The 19,850-nt window shown below is 34.5% G+C and overlaps 1 protein-coding gene across 1 annotated transcript; it reads right to left on the reverse strand.

Moving 5' to 3' along the window:
• Positions 1 to 7,697: 7,697 nt before the first annotated feature.
• On the reverse strand, positions 7,698 to 19,572 carry LOC137927333 (scavenger receptor class B member 1-like). Its single transcript, XM_068771128.1, has 10 exons — positions 19,527 to 19,572; positions 19,065 to 19,159; positions 17,636 to 17,799; positions 15,767 to 15,914; positions 14,297 to 14,497; positions 13,845 to 13,969; positions 13,032 to 13,300; positions 10,887 to 11,005; positions 9,419 to 9,544; positions 7,698 to 7,919 (listed from the first exon to the last, which is right to left on the reverse strand). Exons 1-10 carry the CDS (start codon positions 19,570 to 19,572, stop codon positions 7,698 to 7,700), a joined length of 1,515 nt encoding a protein of 504 aa, XP_068627229.1.
• Between the last annotated feature and the right edge of the window lie 278 nt (positions 19,573 to 19,850).

Here is a 19,850-nt window from a genome sequence, read left to right on the forward strand (position 1 = left end):
GGTATTATTAATAAAAAAATTACTAGTTATATTTTTACTTTCTCATTTGCTATATTGACTTGTTAACAAATAATATATGAAATCCAATATTAAATTCTATGTTACATTTTACATATGATAGGCTCGCATGGCATTATATAATTAGAGAGGCAACAAATATTATGAAGTTGAAAGTATTTATAAAATAATATTAATAACTTGCATTTTGTCTATTAAAGTATGCTCTTAAAGTACATAAACAATTAATCTTGCATACATACAGCTGATTTGCAAAATGAAACAACCTAAACTAAACAATTTAATAATTTTTCGTACATACTTTATGTATTTGTATAAACGAGATCTACTCATTGGGCAGAAGACGTAAAACATATACAATCGCTTTGTAGGGCCGACACCACCGCTTCCCGATGTTGCCATACTCTGTTCCTTTTGTGTAATAAATTGCTTGATATAAATTTTAATACAATGACATTATTTGGGTTTTTTAAAAAAAAAATTGTAATTAATATTATTTTGAATTGGGTTTATATCGTGCATAAATTCAATTCTCATCAACTAATGTAATACCGAAATACCGGATATTTTTACATAAGTACCGGTTTTTAATAACGGAAAAAAATCGTCCGGGATTCCGGTATTTGGGATTCCGGAATCCCCCGGTATTATAAGCCCTATATGATAGTACTGTCCAGACTTTGAACAGTAGTTAATTATAAATGTAATATATTTCAGAGTGATCAATAATAAAATGTGAAGTAAATAAATTTTATAATGGAATGCTAACTGATTCAGATTCAAAACGACAATGTAAATTTATGGCTCGTAAAGATGAAATTGACATTATTTTTACTAGAGTTTTTCAAGTTTGTGCATAATTTTTAAGAACCTTTGAGAAGTATAAAAAAAGATGAATGGCATTGGTAAAGTCGTTTTAGAAAACAAGGAAATTTAAAAGATGAATGTAATTGGAAAAGTTCTATAGCTATATCGTGACGAAAAGAAATGGGTATTATTTTTATGTATATGTTGTGTAATTGGTTTAGCTATATTATGCCTGGTACGCGTGCACTTGCCATTGACATTGGTATTATAAACCGTATTGTTGACATTTGTACTATGTACCAAATTCTGTGCATCTTATCTCATAAAACTATAATTCATGTATATTCCTGATTTAAGTTTGAAATGGAATATTTTATATTTAATTCGACTATGTTTATGTGTGGGATTATCCGTGTAAAACTAAAATGGGGCTTACCTTAGCCATATGTATTTAATTTTATGTTATATTTAAATTGAAAAGTTTTTATTTATACATTGCTGGTAGAAATGACACGAAAATTACAATTGTAATATATATAATTTGTTTTAAGAGAACATAGTTTTGACTTTTTTTTCTTTAAATTTATTAGCTGCAATTATCACGTTTTATTATTTGCTCGTAGAATTATTTTGGTACTATCTAGATGTTATAATAAATAGGAGGAGAAATGTAATGTTTAGGAATACAGAGTCTACGAAGCAATATTGTTGAAGCGATGTACCTTATATTACATAGGATTAGGGTGACCACAATGTCTTACAATATGAATTGTTTGATAGTTAAATATTATTCACAGTTTCACTGGCAATTTGAGTTTTCAATGTTTTAGCGCGAAATATTGTTTCTTTCTATCCCTATAGGAAAATAAATAGCACGTACACGTCTCTGATGTGGACTTTTCGATGTACGTCCGGAGCTGTGCAGAGATGTATGGAATAAAGTTATTGCAATTTATTGTTTGTTTTATTATAACCCTTTTCTTGTTACACCGTGAGAAACTGGCTAGACTAAAAATTCGACTGCTAAGAAATCTAATGAATTTGTAATAAACAAATTTTATTTCATAAAATTCCGCAAAACGCCTGTCTGACATTAAAAAAAAATATTCAAAAAGGAATATGGTAAATAGAAAGAATTGATTTATCATATTTTCTTTAAAAATCAACTAGATGGCGCTAGTTAATAAGCGTCGGAAGAAGTTGTAATTTACCGATGTTCTCTCTGAAACCAGTATGTATGCGTATAATACGTGCTCCAAGAAATAAATAATATATCACAATAATTGTGTTTCTGTCTGCCTGGACCTTGAAGAGCAGCCTTTGATCGTCTGCAGAATATTTAAATGACAAGGAGCCTTAGAAATGATGTCCCTTGATTTTTTTGTTTAAGCTACATCTGACAGAAAATGTTTAAATATGATTGAATATTGTTAAACTTTTGTTTAAAAGATGTATTTTGGAGTTTCTTCTGGCTATTTCTTCACAATTATAACATCTTACAAAAATCGATATGATATCGATGGTATTGAGTTTCGTTAAAAGATTGGTCAATGTTGAATAAATGAAGTTTATATTTTTACTTACGTAATACCCTCATGGTAGTGGCAACTTAAAGGTCCTCAAGAGGCGGCGGTGATGAATATTAACTTGTGTAGGATAACCGTATTTATTTACATTATTTTCAACAATGGATCATTTACAGTGGTCACTGTGCATCGAACGAATTACAGAAGAACCCATTTTGATAGAAATTAGAATCAAATGAGTCCTCTAATGTTATTTTAAAATTTATGGTTAAGTCGGTTCAAGTTGCATCCTGATCATTCAAAGAAGGCGTTAAAAAGACTAATTTTTCGTTTTGTTTATTTCGATATTGTAATAGTGGTTCAAGTGGCAATAGGGATCCCATGTCGTCCACTGTAAGTGCCCACGTGAGCAGACGACTTCTAAGGTAGTTAGAATACGCTGGATACACGCCACATCAGGCTTATTAAGAATATTTATGGGCGGCCCATGTCCAACTGTGGATGTTCTATGGTTAAAAGCAATAATGACATATATTTTTAGTACCAGGATATTCCTTACCAACTTCTAGTCCTCTATTTGTGAGCAATGACATAAGAAGTAACATAATTCATCGAATGTGTTACTGTGAGTATAAATTAAGCTGGATGCTTCCAATCAATATGATAGGAAATCTTTGCGGAAGACCCATGACCAGTAGTGGACTTCCTATGGTTGAAATATTATAAATGAATAGCAGATTTTCGTTCAAGGTTTTCTGAAGAATGTTGATATAATAAAAAAAAGGAAAAGATGTGAAGAAAATAATTTATTTAAAATCACAAACATGTTTACATATCACATAATTCACCATCATCTTTCATACAACATCTTATATTAACACTAGAAATATTTGAGCGTTTAAAAATACAATCACGACAATAGCAGTCTTGATCAGTAGTGTGACCTTTTGAAAATCAAATTAAAAAAGTTTGACCTGTCAAAATTCAAATTAAAAAAGTTTAACCTGTCAAAATTCAAATTAAAAAAGTTTAACCTGTCAAAATTTAAATTCAAAATTTCTTTTTTCAAGCAGGTGCTTTCACATGCGCTTTTGAATAGTCGATGAGTGCGAAATCGCCTTTCTTTCATTTCCAAAATCTACCCTTTATTCTACCAAATTTGATTTATCCATCAACTTGGCTCTGACACGGATTACTTGTTACCTTAGTGGGAGAAAGTATACGTTTATAGAAGAATGTGAATATTTGCAGAAGAAAGTAAACATTTGTTGAAGAAAGTTGACATTTTAAGAAGAAAGTATTTGTAAAATAAGTAAAAGTTTATTGCAGCTACATATGCTTCGATCGGCAGTATTGTTAAAGTTTTGATTCATACTATTTTTCAGTACTTTAAATATTAAAATTTAATAAATATATTCTCTTTGTTAAATTGGTGTTAATTTAAAATATCACAAATCAGCCTAGTTCAATTAAAACGACGGAATTGATCTAAATATATTTTGTATGGATTAATCATTTATATTCATACAGCAATATAATTATAACTAAATAATATAAATAGTGAATACGCCCACGCCCAGCTACGCTACTGTTTTCAATCACACAAAACTATGTAACATAAATTCATTTAAACGAATATAATATTAATTGAATTTTGTATCGTATTACATCACTTATATAACCTTTCATAACTCGTTTCCCGCCTTATGTCTGTCAAATATTAAATTAATAAAAGTTCGAATTCAGAACAGATTATATATAAATACATAAAAAACCGTATTTGACACATGGATCTTATCAATAAGTACCGAAGTTTTTTTATTCTTTATTTACTTATTTCACCCAGTTTATTTCATAACGTAGTAACATAATTATAATACAAAAGTCCAACGGGCGGTTTTATCGCATACCGCGACTGACAAATTTTTAGACTGATTGAAAATACTTGTCTTTTAAAAGAGAGTATTTTTTTGGCAATTTTAAAGTTTATAACTCACTTATTGGTTAAGTCGCGAAGGTAAACTGAAGAACAACGATTTAACATTATTCTCTTATAAGTACTAAATATATTTATTTTTAATTTATTTATATTATCTACATACGTGTACACGTGTGTACTGTACATGTATAGTCACAAAGACTTTTTGTTATTGACAAATGTTTTGTGCCCGATATTAATGGCTTTAACGGAACAAAAATGCGATGAGGGCGCTACGGAATTTACTGACAGTAACTATTTGAAACCACTGTACCGCGCCTAAAGAAACCACGGCGGGGTGGGGGCCGAGGAAATAAGGCAATGAACGACGACGACGGACTAATGAAATAGTCAATACTCCCGTTACTCTCACCGCGCGTATACCAAAGGCGCGGTACAGCAGTTTCGGTAACGCTATAACTAAGGTCCATGGAGAGGGGAAGCGCAAGGACCTATAAAAGGAGACTTGAGTTTCTGCTGTCATTCGAAACTGACATTATCAGATTTGGCACAGAATTTTAGTTTTGGATATTGCATGTGATTTTACAGACTAAGGTGGCAACTTAAACCTTTGTACTTATCGTATCTTAAATAATAACTTATCTCACATTTTGGTTAAAGTTGCGAGCCTATACTCTTTCTTAGGGGCCGTTCAATAAACACGTCCCTTGAAATTTTTCTTTTCTTAGCCGGTCCACCCTCTTGGTCAAATTATGTTTCACTTCCTTCTATCTTGTGTTTTAACGTCTCGTTTTCTGCTTTCTTAGACTCCCTGTCCTTCCCTCTGTCTTTCTGAGACCTCTTGTCACTTAGTGATACGGTTTAAGATAGTGAGGTAAGGTCCTTTAAAATTGAGAAGGACGGTTATTTTGTTATTTTCAGCTAACTATAACTTGGGAGTGTTTAAGACAAGAGTGAATAAGTTTCTTCAAAACAAGGATGTACCATCGTAGGCTTCGTCTTCAATTAACATAAGCCGAGACAGATGTAAAACGCTTTGATTATAGTCGATAAACAAAGGAAGAATATAGAGATGTCTTTATATTTAAAAAAAAAATACTAATTGATGGTAAATTCATAGTATGTAGGCACGGTTAGCCGTGTCGTGTGGATCACTGAGGTAGGTTCTTTATATAAATGGAGGGGAAACTTTTCGCCATTCCTGTTCCTCGCCGAGCCGCGCCCATCATCATAGGCTTAAGCTCCATTCAAAGACCATCACGATTACTGATCTACCTAGTGGAGGCCTGCCCACACCGCGTCTACTGGCTCGTGATCACCATTCATTTGAGGGTCCCTTACCTCCATCGTAATGACGTTTCTGTCAACATATTTTACAGAAGAACCGATTGATTTTTACCGCTTCGGCATTGATTTTGTATATTAGACGGCAAAAGATTGTTGAAAACGAAGCAGAATATATTGTTGATTAGAAATAAAAACTTGTTAAAAATGTAGTCGTGTCAATTTAACTGTGCCGTTAATGAAATTTACGGCATTGTTCTTGTTTCTCGGCAAGCCGCGTCTTTTATCATCATAGGCGCGATGACCGGTCTACCTAGTGGGGGCTTGCCCACACCGCGGCTGTTCGCTCGTGGTCTCTTACCTCCATCGGTTGCACCAGCGCTGTACTTCTGTTGTACTACTTCAACCACTGCCACTTCAGATTTACGATTTCAATAATTGAACAAGATTATCCTTAGTATATAAGGACTTATATTACAGCTAAGCACAGAAAATTTCCGACTGTGCAGCACATTTCCGTTGTCTCGATCGACAGTTTTGCTGGGCTTTGAGTTTTGCTTTATAGGTAAGTTTTTTTCGGCTAATTCACCGTACCGTTGATCACACGTTGTCACCATTTTCCACTCTAAGTTACTTACGCATGAGATCAAACGTATTGTATGAACGGCCCCATATTGAACGCCAAATCAATTAGCTCTGTTGGACGGAATACACAACATATAAATAGTAATTTGAACTATCACTCTTTGATTAATATACATTTTAAGATATTATTGCCAAATATATCAAAATTAACCATCCACGATTGTATTCTCCAACTTGGCTACGTATACAATACTTTTGTTTTTCGATTTATTCTCAACTTCTTATCTTGAAAATTCCGCAATAATTCTGGGAACTTCCACCTTCGGTTTAACGTTTTTCGATCATTACAAAATTCTCTTAATGTTAGCAAATAATACTCTTTGGTTGAGATTAAAACCAATTTAGATAAATTTTTCGCCGAAAAAATGGTTCTGGAAGGACGGAATTATCAAGGCATATGAAAGATGAAGAAAGTCCGTGGAACATGAAATGGTACCTACATAATTCATACTAATATTTACAATATGCAAGAAAGGGACTAATATATAGCTACCTCCGCTATACAGCAGTAGTTGTGAAACAAAGTGCATCGCCCGCCAGCCCGCTGATAAATGCGCGTGCGGTGGTAGTTGTGTTTCGCAAACAATGCGAAACACAACTACCACCGTTAATTCACTCAACACGTGTTTCACCCCTCCATGGGGCATTATTATCCTAGCGGAAGTAGCTATATATTAGTCCCTTTCTTACTAAGGATGGACTTCCGCAAAGTAACGCCTGAATCTATTAGATATTTACAATATGAGCTATCTTAATATTAATTTTCCTAAAAAATCGGTACGAGCTTTCAGGACAACCTACCATTGTTATCAAAAAGTAAGGTGAAATTGTCACTTAAAATTCCCGGGCATTAGAAAGGCAGATCATTTTTTTCTTATGTTGGTAGGACTGTCTATAACATTTGCCAAGCGTCTGTATGTCAAAAGTTGGAATATAATTTGACTCGGTCCAAACCATTATGAAGGATGATTTTGTGTCTCAATAGTGTTGTCTCATTTGGTGCCAAAATTGTTCATTTCGAAAAAAAAGCGTAAAAAACTTGACCGATATCGCTCCACAACTACTATATTCACCTGATTCGAGTCCGTTCGACTTCTGGCTATCCAGAAAACTTGAAAGACGTATATTGGGACCCCTTTTTTGACACAATTGAGGTGATAAAAACCGAAGAAGATCTTGAAGGCTATACTGGAAAAAGACTATTCCGACTGTTTTGAGGACTAAAAAAAGCTTTGGCAAACATGCGTTTCATTGGACAAGGATTATTCGAAGGGAAGGAAATTTATTTGAAAGGATAAATAAAGTGTTTATATTTATAATAAACAAATTCACCTTACGTTTTGAACTTAGAATTATTACTAAATTATTATAAATTTCACTGGATTGTACTGTACAGTTATTATCGTGTGGGTTCGGTTCGGAAAATAAATATAAATTATTGTCATTTCAACACTTAACTGTTAGTTCTTTTTCACATATTAAAGTTTTTCTTGCATCAGTGGTACTTCGCTGCGCAGTGGTGTTTTGGATACACGAAGTCTGTTGTTGACCCAGTTCCCGTATAGAATCCTCGTGGCGATGGCCAGAAGGCACAGTCCCGCGGTTAAGGAAATCAGTTCTACCACGAGAACTGCACGAGGTCCTAGTATATACAGAAGCCAAAACAACGTCTTAACCCAGTCATCCAGCTCAGGCATTGTCTGAAAATTATTTACCAGGTTAATAACTTATTCTATTTTTGAATAAAAATATTGTACCTATAAACCCACTATAGTTAAAATATTTAGACATTATTCTTGTGTTTAAATATCCATGTAACATTGATAATAGAAGCGTTTCTTACTAGTGTATTGTATGGAAATGTGAGATTTACTACACACACCTGTATTTTATTTCGGTTATAATAACTCTCTCTACTCATAAAGTTCTTATATCTAAAGTATAACTTTTTAAACTGAATCGAAGGCTTCCCCTTCGTGTAACTAGGTTAATCATCTAATGGATTCAGGCATTATTTTGCGGAAGCCTATCCTAAGTAAGAAAAGACCAATATATAGCTACTTCCGCCATGCAGCAGTAGTCGTGCAATAAAGTGCGTTCACGAGAGTTTCAGTTCAAGACAAGTTGTTTGGCACTAATCGCTGTAACATTACTCCTGAGGATTACCCATGGAGGGGGGAAACGCTTGTTGAGTGATTTAACGGTGGTAGTTGGGTAATTTGCATTGTTTGCCGCACGCGCATTTATCAGCGGGCTGGCGGGCGGTGCACTTTATTGCACGACTACCGCTGCATTGCAGAAGTAGCTATATATTGGTCCTTTTCTTACTTAGGTTAATCAGACGCTCCATAGAGTCACTGGGTGCAGGGACGTTCGTGAAGGAACTCATTGTCATGTCGGCTGATAGACAGCCACTACAAAGTTTAGGCCTGTAGCGTCCACGTCCCATATTACTCGCCAAAACGGCGTTCGAATTTTAAAAAAATTGAACGCAGATTTGAATCCGGACGCCATTAGTAATGTGTTCGCTGCCGTTGCCTTAGGATGGTGTAAATTGTATATACTCTTTGTAAGTCTTACCAGCTAAACGCGTATACTACATCGAAGGAAGATAAGATACGTGCTTAGGTGGTAACTCAACTGCTCTCGGTAATCGCTTATAGGTCTTGCGCTAAACGCATCCAGCCACTTCCCACGATCTTGACTGTCGTCGGTCTACTTCGTTTGGGACCTAGCCACACCGCGTCTACCTGCTCATGGTCACCACTCAAGTACCGTTGACTTGCTTGGTTTCGGTTGAAATTAATGCTGTTAGCCTGGAGGCTTTTACAGCTTCATCGGAACTGAGTCCACAGAGCAGAAGGGTCCGTGAACTTAAAAATAGTATAGAAGCTGGACAAACGCATTCCAGCTGTACGATGAAGTTCGCACGTAGTAAACCGCTCTACCCGAGTAGAGTTGTGTAGTGTTTATGTTGTGTATATGGGGCTGTTGACTGCAGCGTGGACCATAGGTAAGCCAAGGATGGATCCGACTCCAATCTCACTTCGCCCACGCTGTTTGCGATTAGGGCGTGGGTGGCTGTCCCTTAGATCGAGAAATACCTTTCAGGGACTCTACATAGAGCTATCATTCGTAACAAATCTAAAATTCAAAAGCAATAGTATGTTGTAAACTAAGAAAGGTAAATATTCCTCACCACTTTAAAGTAGGCGATGGGCACCATCATGTTGGAGAAGGGAGCGGTGTTGGTGTTGAATCCGACGTCCGACACCGGCACATTCAGCTGGACAGTCATTGAAAATGTCAACGCTGTGCCCAATTTCTGAAACGTACGAGTATTACTTAGCATGTTACGTTTTATTCACCATGATTAGCTATACGTGTAAAATCATTTAAATGGTGAATGTATAACATATTTGAAGGTAAAAAGTTATAGATATAATATATATATATATATATATATATATATATATATATATATATATATATATATATATATATATATATATATAAAAGCATTACTTTTATATCTATTTCTAATCATTCTGTATAAAGTAATAGTTCTGAAATATAGTATGTTACACTAATTGATTTTTTTCATTAGAATGCGACAGACTATCAATATTTGACAGTAAAAACTCTGCAGTAGGAGACTGTAATCAATAATTCAATTTGATATGCAGTAATCGCGTTTATTATATTATCATTATGTTATTTATTATTTCTGAAATCTTTTATTTTTGATAGGATGTACTATGTATTAATAGAAAGAAAATAAGTTTTACTATTTTAAATCTAAATCTTTTATATCTGTTTGCAATTACATTTACATAACGGTGATAGGTGATTTAATTGAATGTTTTGAATATTAATCATGTTATTAATTTTAAAAATAATTTAAATGACTTTAGTAGACTCTTGGAATTAAAAGTAAAACTGGAAGATAGAAAATAGACTGAATTTTATTTGCCGAGACTCTGTATTTATACTTTAAGCAATATTAACCAATACTAGGCCTAACTTTATTTACCAATCACAATCCATACTTTACAACCAATCACACGTGTCGTTTGAGAGGGACAGAAGATGTGGGCGACAGAGAAAGATATATAGAACGGTATATGTAAATACGTACGCTCGTAGTTTTGTAGCGTGCATCTGTGCAGCTGGTTTTTGTCGCAACATTACCGCAGAAATAAGGTGATAAATCCGATATCCCTTCATAGCATACTACATGTATTATGAATGGTGTCGCCTTAAATCATCGTCATTATTTCAATCGAAGGATAGCAACAGCAGCTGTTGAAAACTATATGAGTCCAGCTTCTTTCAATGACCTCAACAAAGTCCTACTTCTTTGGACCTCTTACACTACGCTTGCTGGTCCGTGGTCTACATTACAGAACTTAAAGGTCTCGGGCATCTGTATTGCGCACCATGTGACCTACCAATACCCTTATCTAGTTCACGGACCCTTCCGTTCCGTGAACTCAGTACCGATGAAGCTGTAAAAGCTGAGCTAACAGCATTAACATCTACAGAAACTATAGAATACATACCAATACCCTGGGTTATGTTGGGCACATTGTTCGTTCATCTAATTTTTTATTCGATCTGTGGTCTTAAATAAAGTAGCTTAATAAGAATGGTGATGAAAGTCATACCGGATCTATCATGAAGGATGAACCGTGTCTTTCCTCGTCAGGTGCCAGACCTTCCACGCGCTCGTATACCTTCGGGTCCGCGCCGTAAAAGTGCCCGTTTGACATCATGGTAGGTAGACCTGTTTCGAGAGACACAAGAGAGTTACATGTTAAAAAAGTAAAATTAGCTTTGAAAGATTAACTGTCGAGTTTCTTGGCAGATGCTTCTCAATGAAATCAACATTACGAATCGAAAAAATCTGGCAGATGTATATATAAATACATATTAATATTTACGTTATTTTTTTTGACATGAAATAATTGTTTATTTTTTTTTCATTGTGTATTTCGAATTTGTAACATTTGCGTTCAATTTAATGTAGAGATATTTGAGATGGACATTTTAACAGATTCTAGAAATGTGTAAAGGCATGAATGCATAAATTTAAAAAAAAATCATAAATAATTTATTTTATTCAATAATATAATTGTCAGGAAAGTGCTAAATCTTATTTTTGATTAATTTAACATCGATTGATATCTTTAATTCTATTATTAACCGTTTAATATTTTTTTATCTATTTTATTTATTTATTAATGTTTAAATATAAACCACCATAATTATGACCAGGGCTCTGCGTCTACAATAAAGAAACATATTTAAATTTGTATAATGTAAACTTATAATACTGTGATCAAAAAGTATGATGAATTTGTTTATCAAATGTATTCCTTTATTTATTCTTCCAAATGAATATTATCCTCTTTAAAGTTATCCTCGTCCGAAAAAAAACTTTTGCTAACGCTTTTTCCAATTTTCGAAACAACCTGAATACCTTTGATTCGGATTTTATTTTCTTAATCCTCTCAAAATGACGTTCCCGCATTGGCCTTTTAAGTTTGCTGGATAGCTCGAAGTCGCATAAAGCCAAATTAGACTAAAACAATTGTTGCGATACAATCGAGTTTTTGGCATAAAAGTCGAAAAAACCGAAAAAAAAGATACTGTGTCGAGACTTAACAAAACATCCTTCAAAATGGTATCGTCTAAACCAAATAATATACCAAGTTTTGACAAATAGACGCTTAGCAAATGTTATAGACAGTCCTACCAACATAAGAAAAAAAAACCTGCCTTCGAAATGCCCGGGAGTTTTAAATCACAATTTCACTTTGCTTTTTATATCACAGAGTATTTTAAGCACTAAAATATACATTAATTGGAAATAGATATAACAGCTTTTAATGTGTGAGTTTATAGCTTATTTGTCACCAAAAAGCTTCAAAGCTGGCTACGTTTTAATATGTTATATTAATTTATTTTTTGTTTTCGAATATGACTGGCCAATAACTTTTTACAGTACAAAGTGTGCAGGCACAGATAATAAATAATAATTGAATTTAATATGTTGTAATCTGAATTTTGAAAGTAGTTTTTATTACTATATAAGAATTATGTTTTTGATATATATAACTATTGATTTACACTAGGATTTTTCACACATTTATTGACATCAAATGAGTCACACATATATACCCCTATAAAGCTTTTTTTTTTTTTAAACACTCTGTATAATTTATATATCTATTAAAATATCAGTTAAGTTAAAGAAGATTTAAATAAAGAATTTATTTGATTTTCGTAATACTTACTTTGTTTGAATTTCGAAATGGATATTTATATATTCATTGAGAATTAAAAAGGATCAAGGTCACTCAGAAAAGAATAAAGAGGAATCAGAAATGGGCAGATCCGCAGAAGAATGAAGATCACCGAAGTAGCTCTTTTGAAGTGGCAGTGACATATATCCACAGCATATGAGCTACAGCTTTATCCCTTATAAGATTTTACAACTATTTCTAAACAGGCTGTATAATTTGTATGTCTATAAAAATATCAGTTTGATCAAAGATAATTTTAATTATCGATTTATTTAAATTTTTAAAATATATTTGTTTAAAGAATACGAGTCAGTAGATGCGGCGTTGTTATACCTCCCCTCCACCATCTCCCCCCCTACTTGGACCGACGATGATTAAAGTCACGGAAAGTCGTTGGATGAGGCCTGCGCAAGACCAGTCACTGTGATGATCTTAGGGGGAAGCCTATACCTTGCAGTAAACGTCAATCGGCAATCATCAAAGAATGAATATAGAAAAAATTACCGTAGAAACATGGTGATAAATCCGACATCCCTTCATGGCATCCATAATGACTGCAAAGGCATTCCGTGTCGTTATTCATTTTGTATGTGCGGTCGCTGATCTTGAACAGATAGGCCTCGGGGCAGAAGTCTAGCCTTCGCGTCTCCACGTAGTCTATCTCGAGAATCCGGCAGAACAGGTTCCGGTAGAGTCGGAGCGGTCGATCGTGGGGCAGCCCCGGCGGGTATGCGAAGCCTTCGTACGCATCTACGAAACTATTGCACCTTGATCTGGAAAGTTTCACAAAATAGATTAAACCACGGAATACATTAAGCAACACTTCATTCATTATTTATCTTTTGGGAGGTGTAGAGACAAATTAACGAAGGATTTCCAAAGATTTCCATAATGATCGGTATTTCGCTGCCGCAACCAGTATAGCAAAGAATGAGGAAAGATCGCGTGCTGGTCTCTGACTGGGAGATACTGCGCTCCCCCCACTTCGCGTAGAGGGCGATTACTGAGGGTATTTTAGTCTTTAAGAATTCCACATAATCCTGACCTCCTCCAGGGGTATCTTAATTATCTAAAGATTTTCCCCGAAACAAAAAAAGTGCTTCACAGGTACGGACTTGTTTAAAGTCAGTATTAAATACTCTTTTGGTAAAGAGGAATTAGGACGAGGAGTTAGAAGGAGGAGTTAGGAGGAAGAGTTAGGAGGAGGAGTCAGAAGGAGGAGTCAGGAGGAGGAGTTAGGAGGAGGTGTTAGGAGGAGGAGTTAGGAGTTAGGATTTGGTAGGAGAGCTAGCTTCATTAGTATCATGTAGAGGGTACCGTTTACTCGGGTCTTCATAACCCCAATAAGGAAAACCAGCGTGCCCGTTGACGCTCAGGATCTGGAACCTGCTCTCCTCTTTCAAGCTCAGTTCCATCCGGTAATCCCTTGTGTTGTCGTATAGCTGGAAAAATGTATTAAGTTTATTGTTTTAAGAATTCGATAGATTAAATTGATTAATATAAAAATACACAATTTTAATGATTACACAGATACACTGTATTATTTCTGAAGTTTTTTTAGTTAAATGTGAATAATTTTACATAGCGCGTTATACGAGGCCATCATCATTATTTCTGTTGACTTAAGAGTTTTAAATTGGATCAGTTGGAAGTGGTCTGTCTTCGACGTCGGTCTATGTAGGTGGACATCCTAAGCTCTACGGGATCACTGTGAAACTAATTTACCGTGTTATAAGGGGATTGTTCTACGAATATAAAAGTTTACTTACTCTATCGAAAAAGCCGAATTTGTCAAAATTGATGTAGCCAGGCAGGAGAGTGTGGCCAAACGCGAGGAGTGGTTCGTCGTAGCCCCAGAGGAACTCCTGCGCTGTCATGGACATGATCGGCTTTGAATCGAAACGTCTGATGAGCATGTTCAGAGCCATCTTACTCCAGAAAGGGTATGATGACATGGCTGTTGCTATTGACTGAAAAATTGTAAGAGGATTTATGGTAAAAAATAAAAGAGCGTGGTTTAATGAAGACAACTGTAGTTAAAGGAAAGTTCCCGTGGCCTGTTTTTGTGAATAGCAATTTTATAAAAGAATTAATAAATTTTATTATTTTCATTACAACGTGATATAAAATAGCGTGGGTAAGCCTATAGGTAGATGGATGATATAGTCAAAGTACTGGTCATCGTGGAAGGATCGCTTCTTGGAGGAGGCCTTTGCCTTGCAGTGAGCGTTTATCTGCTGACACGATGGTATGGTATACCAGATACCAAGTACAAATTGATTCCAAAAATACAGTCCATTTTAATATCATTATTATATCAGCTGAGAGGTGACCTTTGACACATAGATCTTTCTGGCCGAACGCTGGAGATTTTAGTGGGTGGGAATCCCACATAACCCTTTCCTCCCCCCAGAGGCAGCATATCTTGAACATCCGGAAGATTCCCCCTGTAACCTGAAACTTGCGTTTTCTGTCAACCGTACTAAGATCGTCTATTTACCTTAGACGTCTATGTCCTATGTAAGATTTTTTTTGATTAAATGTACAATTAAAAACAATACTTTATCAGTACAGTGTTTATTTTATTTATAAATGTATTACTGGCCACTACAACAAAATTACTTTTGAATTATTCATGTGTGTTCGAATTTAAATTTGAACGCGATCTTGTATTTGGACGCCATCTTTGATGAAACTTCTTTTGCGTTATTCGCAATTGTTTATCGTAATTAATTTCTGTATAAATGTTAAAAATAAAACAGTATTTTTCAACCTGTGATGTGCCATGCCCCTTCTTAGCCTTTCTAAAATTCATACGCCCCCTATGTAACATTATATTTTCTATATTAAAGCGAAAAGGTTAATTTCATGTCTAGTCCACTTTCGAACTCCTCTCCTTAACAATCAAATTGCTCCCTTGTAGGCCTCAAATTGGGGAACACTGCACTACACTCCTCAATTATCCATGTCTATTATTTTCCTCGCCATGAAGAATGTAAAGATACATACTCGAATAGTAATACATTTCTACCCACTAATGGCGAATATTTCATTATAGAAGGAAGAGATACGTGCTTGGCTCGTAAATATTACGTACAACGCTGATACTCGATGAAGTATTTGTTCTTCTCTAAGATAAGATCGAACTTTTTACTGTACTTTCAATGGACACTGTTCGTTATTAAAACTGCTAAGGTAATTATTGGAATGATTTTGTTATCATTTACAAACACACCTACCAATAACGCTGTGTTTGGGATGGTGATGTTGACATTTTCCGGATCATCGATGGATAGTTCCGGGACAAAGGTCGTGTTGACGAACGGCTGGTATCTCATCACTTGCTTCTCATAGTCTACCTCGAAGTGCGTGTTGAATCTTTTCTCTCTGAGGAATAATAGATGTTTCGTGAGGAAAATTTTATAAATACAAGATAATCATAAACAGGGTGATTTCAGTATAGGCTTATAATGGTTGAATATATAGCTTATTCGATAACCAAAATTTTTACAGCTTTTACAGCTATTTTGAATCGTCTTTTATAAAATAATTACTCTGAAATTTTTTAATATATCAATTAATTTTATCTATTTAAATATGACAGGCCATCTTCTGGCAGTACAAAAGCTGCAGCAACAGATAGTAATTTTAATATTAATATGTAATATTTATTTTATTTTTATATTTATTTTTTATTCGAATTTTGAAAAAGCTTTTTCTTACTCTATTATCATTACAGTTTTATTTCTGAAACCTTTGATTTGTAGATAGAGTGTATCATACATAAATTAACAGAAATTGTATAGTGTACAATATATATATATATATATATATATATATATATATATATATAATACTTTATAATACATGTGGTGAATGTTTAATTAAAACTTTTATACCTATGCCTATAGCCTTATATATACCGACTATGTATAGTTGCAATATTTACTTCACAAAACTTTTTTCTAAGATTAGTATCTCAGATAACAGAGTACAGATATCTTTTAAATGGAAAAATTTGTATCGATATTCTTAGAATTACTTAATGAAAGTAAACCGTAGGATATAATCCAGTGAAAATAATTAAAATAGATTCAATGAGTTGTTCCAATGTCAATTGACGGATTTCAATACATATATTGCTGAAGTGTCCTTGTTTAGTATGTTACAAATATAAAGAAAAACTTTAATGTATTTTTGTCGACTTCGTAAGGCAGAGTTGGGTAAGAGTTCAATACTGTACTTGTAAACAATGGATGTTTATTAAAATGGACAAAATTAGAACAAAATATTTTCGCAAGTCGTGAATGAAAAAAGTCTGCTATAGCAAAGTTATGTGATAGTTAAAACAAATCTATGATATCTTTGGAATGCAAGAGAGGGATGTAAGAAAAAGTGTGAATGGAGCGCAAAGAATATGAACAAAGGAAAATATGAAGCTTGTAAGAAGAAAATTAAATGAAAATCATAACTGAAAAAAATTATTACCTTTACAAAGTCCATATCCCACTTATAAGGGTAAACGAGAGGTCCCAAAAAATAAGAGGCTACAAAAAATATATTTCCATCATTATTTCAACCGTATGATGTCCATCGCTGGACTTATGCCTCCCACATAGACTTTTAATAAGACCATCTGAAAATGATCTACAACCAACTTAATCCAGGTATTAACTTCAGTTAGTACATAGCTTCTCTCTGCACTCCAGAAGATCAAGTTCCAAAGTTCATCTTGTTACTCCTGATCCAATATCATATAGATTAATTAACTCCTTATTGAGTTGTACGAGTACAAAGGTTTCAGCACAGACATGTTATAAGCTGTGTTTGGCACTAATCGGTGTAACATATCTCCTGAAGATGCCCCGTGGAAGGGTGAAACACGGGAATACCCCGTGAAAGGGTGTTGAGTGATTTGGCGGTGGCGGTTGTGTGATTCGCATTGCTTGCCGCATACGCATTTTTCAGCGGGCTGGCGGGCGGTGCATTTTATTGCATGACTACCACTGCATGTGCGGAAGTGGCTAAATATTGGTCCTTTTCTTACTTAGGATGGACTTCCGCGAGGTAACGCCTGATTCCATTAAGTATGTTATAAATATACTTACATGTATGTAAACGGCCCAACCTCCTGGACTTTCAGTTGATGGTCTTCTCCGCTGAGGAACCGCTCCGAGTTGGTAACGTTGAAGAAGTAAGCGGAGACGTAGGCGCCCGTGATCTCGCTCGTCAGCCCGTTGTACATACGCGTGCCGGGTATGACATTCAATTGCTGGAGAGAGATCATGTCAAGTTACCATTTTTATGCTTTCTTGCGATCGTAAATTGCAGGATCTTTGTGCATTAGTTATATATAATTACTACTGTTCACAAGTTTCAAGAGGATGGGCAACAGTGTCTTTTGCTTAATATCTTTCTGAGATAAGATGAGATGAAATAAATTTATTCAACATTGTAACTTTTAACAGAACTCTTTTTGATCGACAACTTATTATCTAATTATTCTTTTAATCTAGTTTATTTTTGACTCTACTCTGCTTCGCAAGGTGTTATAGTTGTGTAGAAGAAGCAGGAAGAAACTGTATAACAACACATCTTATAATAAAGTTTAACACAGATTTATACATATACACTTTATCAGATATAGCCTAAATGAAATCAAAATAATCAGGCGACATCACTGCTAAGGATTTTTGTTGTTTAAATATTCGTTTATTGAACAATAAGCCTGTTCCGTCAATTTATTTTTAATATGCGTTTTGAATTTCGTAAATGATAGTCCAATAATGTTTTGGGGACTTTTTTTAGCAAATCTGATTTCGTTTTTTATAAAAGTCAATTGGAGATGTTTTGCAGTCGAAATTTTGTAACAGCCAGTGTTTCAAGAAGCCTTGTATATACACTATGAACATATACATATACATTAAGATCATTGTAAACATTGAAAATATTATCATAAATATATTGTGAGGACACTGTAAGAACATTGACCTTTTTAAACCGATTTCTCAAGAAGATCCTCAGGTCTTAGTCGTAAATCGATCAATGAAGCCTAGCGTAGTCATTATGGTATATCTTACCATAGATATCGTTGGAGTGGCTTAAGCCCAGCAGTGAACGTCTAACGGCTGGTACAAGGATACTCTCGTACATACCACGCATGGGAAGAACCAGAAATATATTGCGTACCGACTAAATTTCCACACTGGCACAGGCTACTAGATTTCATATATACCGTATCCATTTCATTTATAACTTTCTTTAGGAGAGCGAAACAAATGCAAACTTTTTTTGGAGACGCATTCGCGATGAATGAAAGAGAAAGTATGATTTGTTGTCCTTGTTATATTACATACTACTGTTGTTTATTTTAATGTTAGAGGTACAAGAAGCATGAAAAAAGAGGCCTTTTCATACCGTATCACAATTAACGTGGTGAGTGGAAGAATCAAAGAAATGGGTGAGTCCTAAATATAGTGATGACTAGAAGTCTTCAATGGGGGCTACAGAAAAAGAAAAAGATAGAGTGAAACTTACGTGTCTGGCAATGATAAGCACCGGGTCGACGAGCGAACACGTCAACCCGATGACCATAAAACAGATTCCCAACGTGATCAAAATAATCAGCTTCTCTGTAATTAAATTGTTATATATACGCAATTATTATGTATCCAATACGTTTATTTATTTATTTAGAAAATCAAACCAGAAGTAGATCCGTTAAAATTGTACAATTGAGCGTCCGTAGCCCAGCGGCAAAAGAGTGAGATTTGCGATCGTAAATCTTAGATTAGATTTCTGTAATACAGTTTTATATAATTCATACTTTGTTTTATACAATAGTTACAGAAAATTGATTATAGAGGCTTGTTAGGAATGATTCGCGTGTCGCATAAACATGTTTAACGTACCACTTGTTGTTCATCTCTGCTTTAAATGAATATCTTTCGGTAATGTAAACTCTATGGTACATAAATAAAATAAATCAATGTTACTTACTTCTGCTGGCTGTCGACAGCCTATCGCATTCTCGTCCCGGCTTCATAGCTTTGCTTTCTCTGCTTCACAAGCCTTCTATTCAGCTTCTTCTCTGTAATTCAGAAGGTTATACCTTGATTATGAAGATTAAATATTAGATAAAATAAAGAAACATGACAACTCTGTCATCGTTGGAAATTATGGCCAAAATATTTTTTTAATTGTTATCGCTCGTTTGAATTCAAATTCGGAACGTCGAATTGAATTTGAATACAAGCAGTGATATATTCGCTATCATTGCGTTTGTGCAATGAAATAAATATTTGTTTTATTGAATTCCTTTTT

Source organism: Battus philenor, unplaced genomic scaffold, assembly GCF_028537555.1.
Source record: "Battus philenor isolate CCGP_79_NKW_IND1 unplaced genomic scaffold, ilBatPhil1.0.hap1 SCAF_10, whole genome shotgun sequence".
Classification (NCBI taxonomy): Eukaryota; Metazoa; Arthropoda; class Insecta; order Lepidoptera; family Papilionidae; genus Battus; species Battus philenor.

Bases quoted from the DNA above. Each gene is read 5' to 3' on its own strand.
- LOC137927333 (XM_068771128.1), bottom strand. From the start codon at position 19,572: ATGAAGCCGGGACGAGAATGCGATAGGCTGTCGACAGCCAGCAGAA. The intron at 13,970-14,296 runs GTAAGTAAACTT...ACATTTTTCCAG, and splicing joins AATTCGGCTTTTTCGATAGA to CTATACGACAACACAAGGGA. The intron at 9,545-10,886 runs GTATGACTTTCA...CGTACGTTTCAG, and splicing joins CATCCTTCATGATAGATCCG to AAATTGGGCACAGCGTTGAC.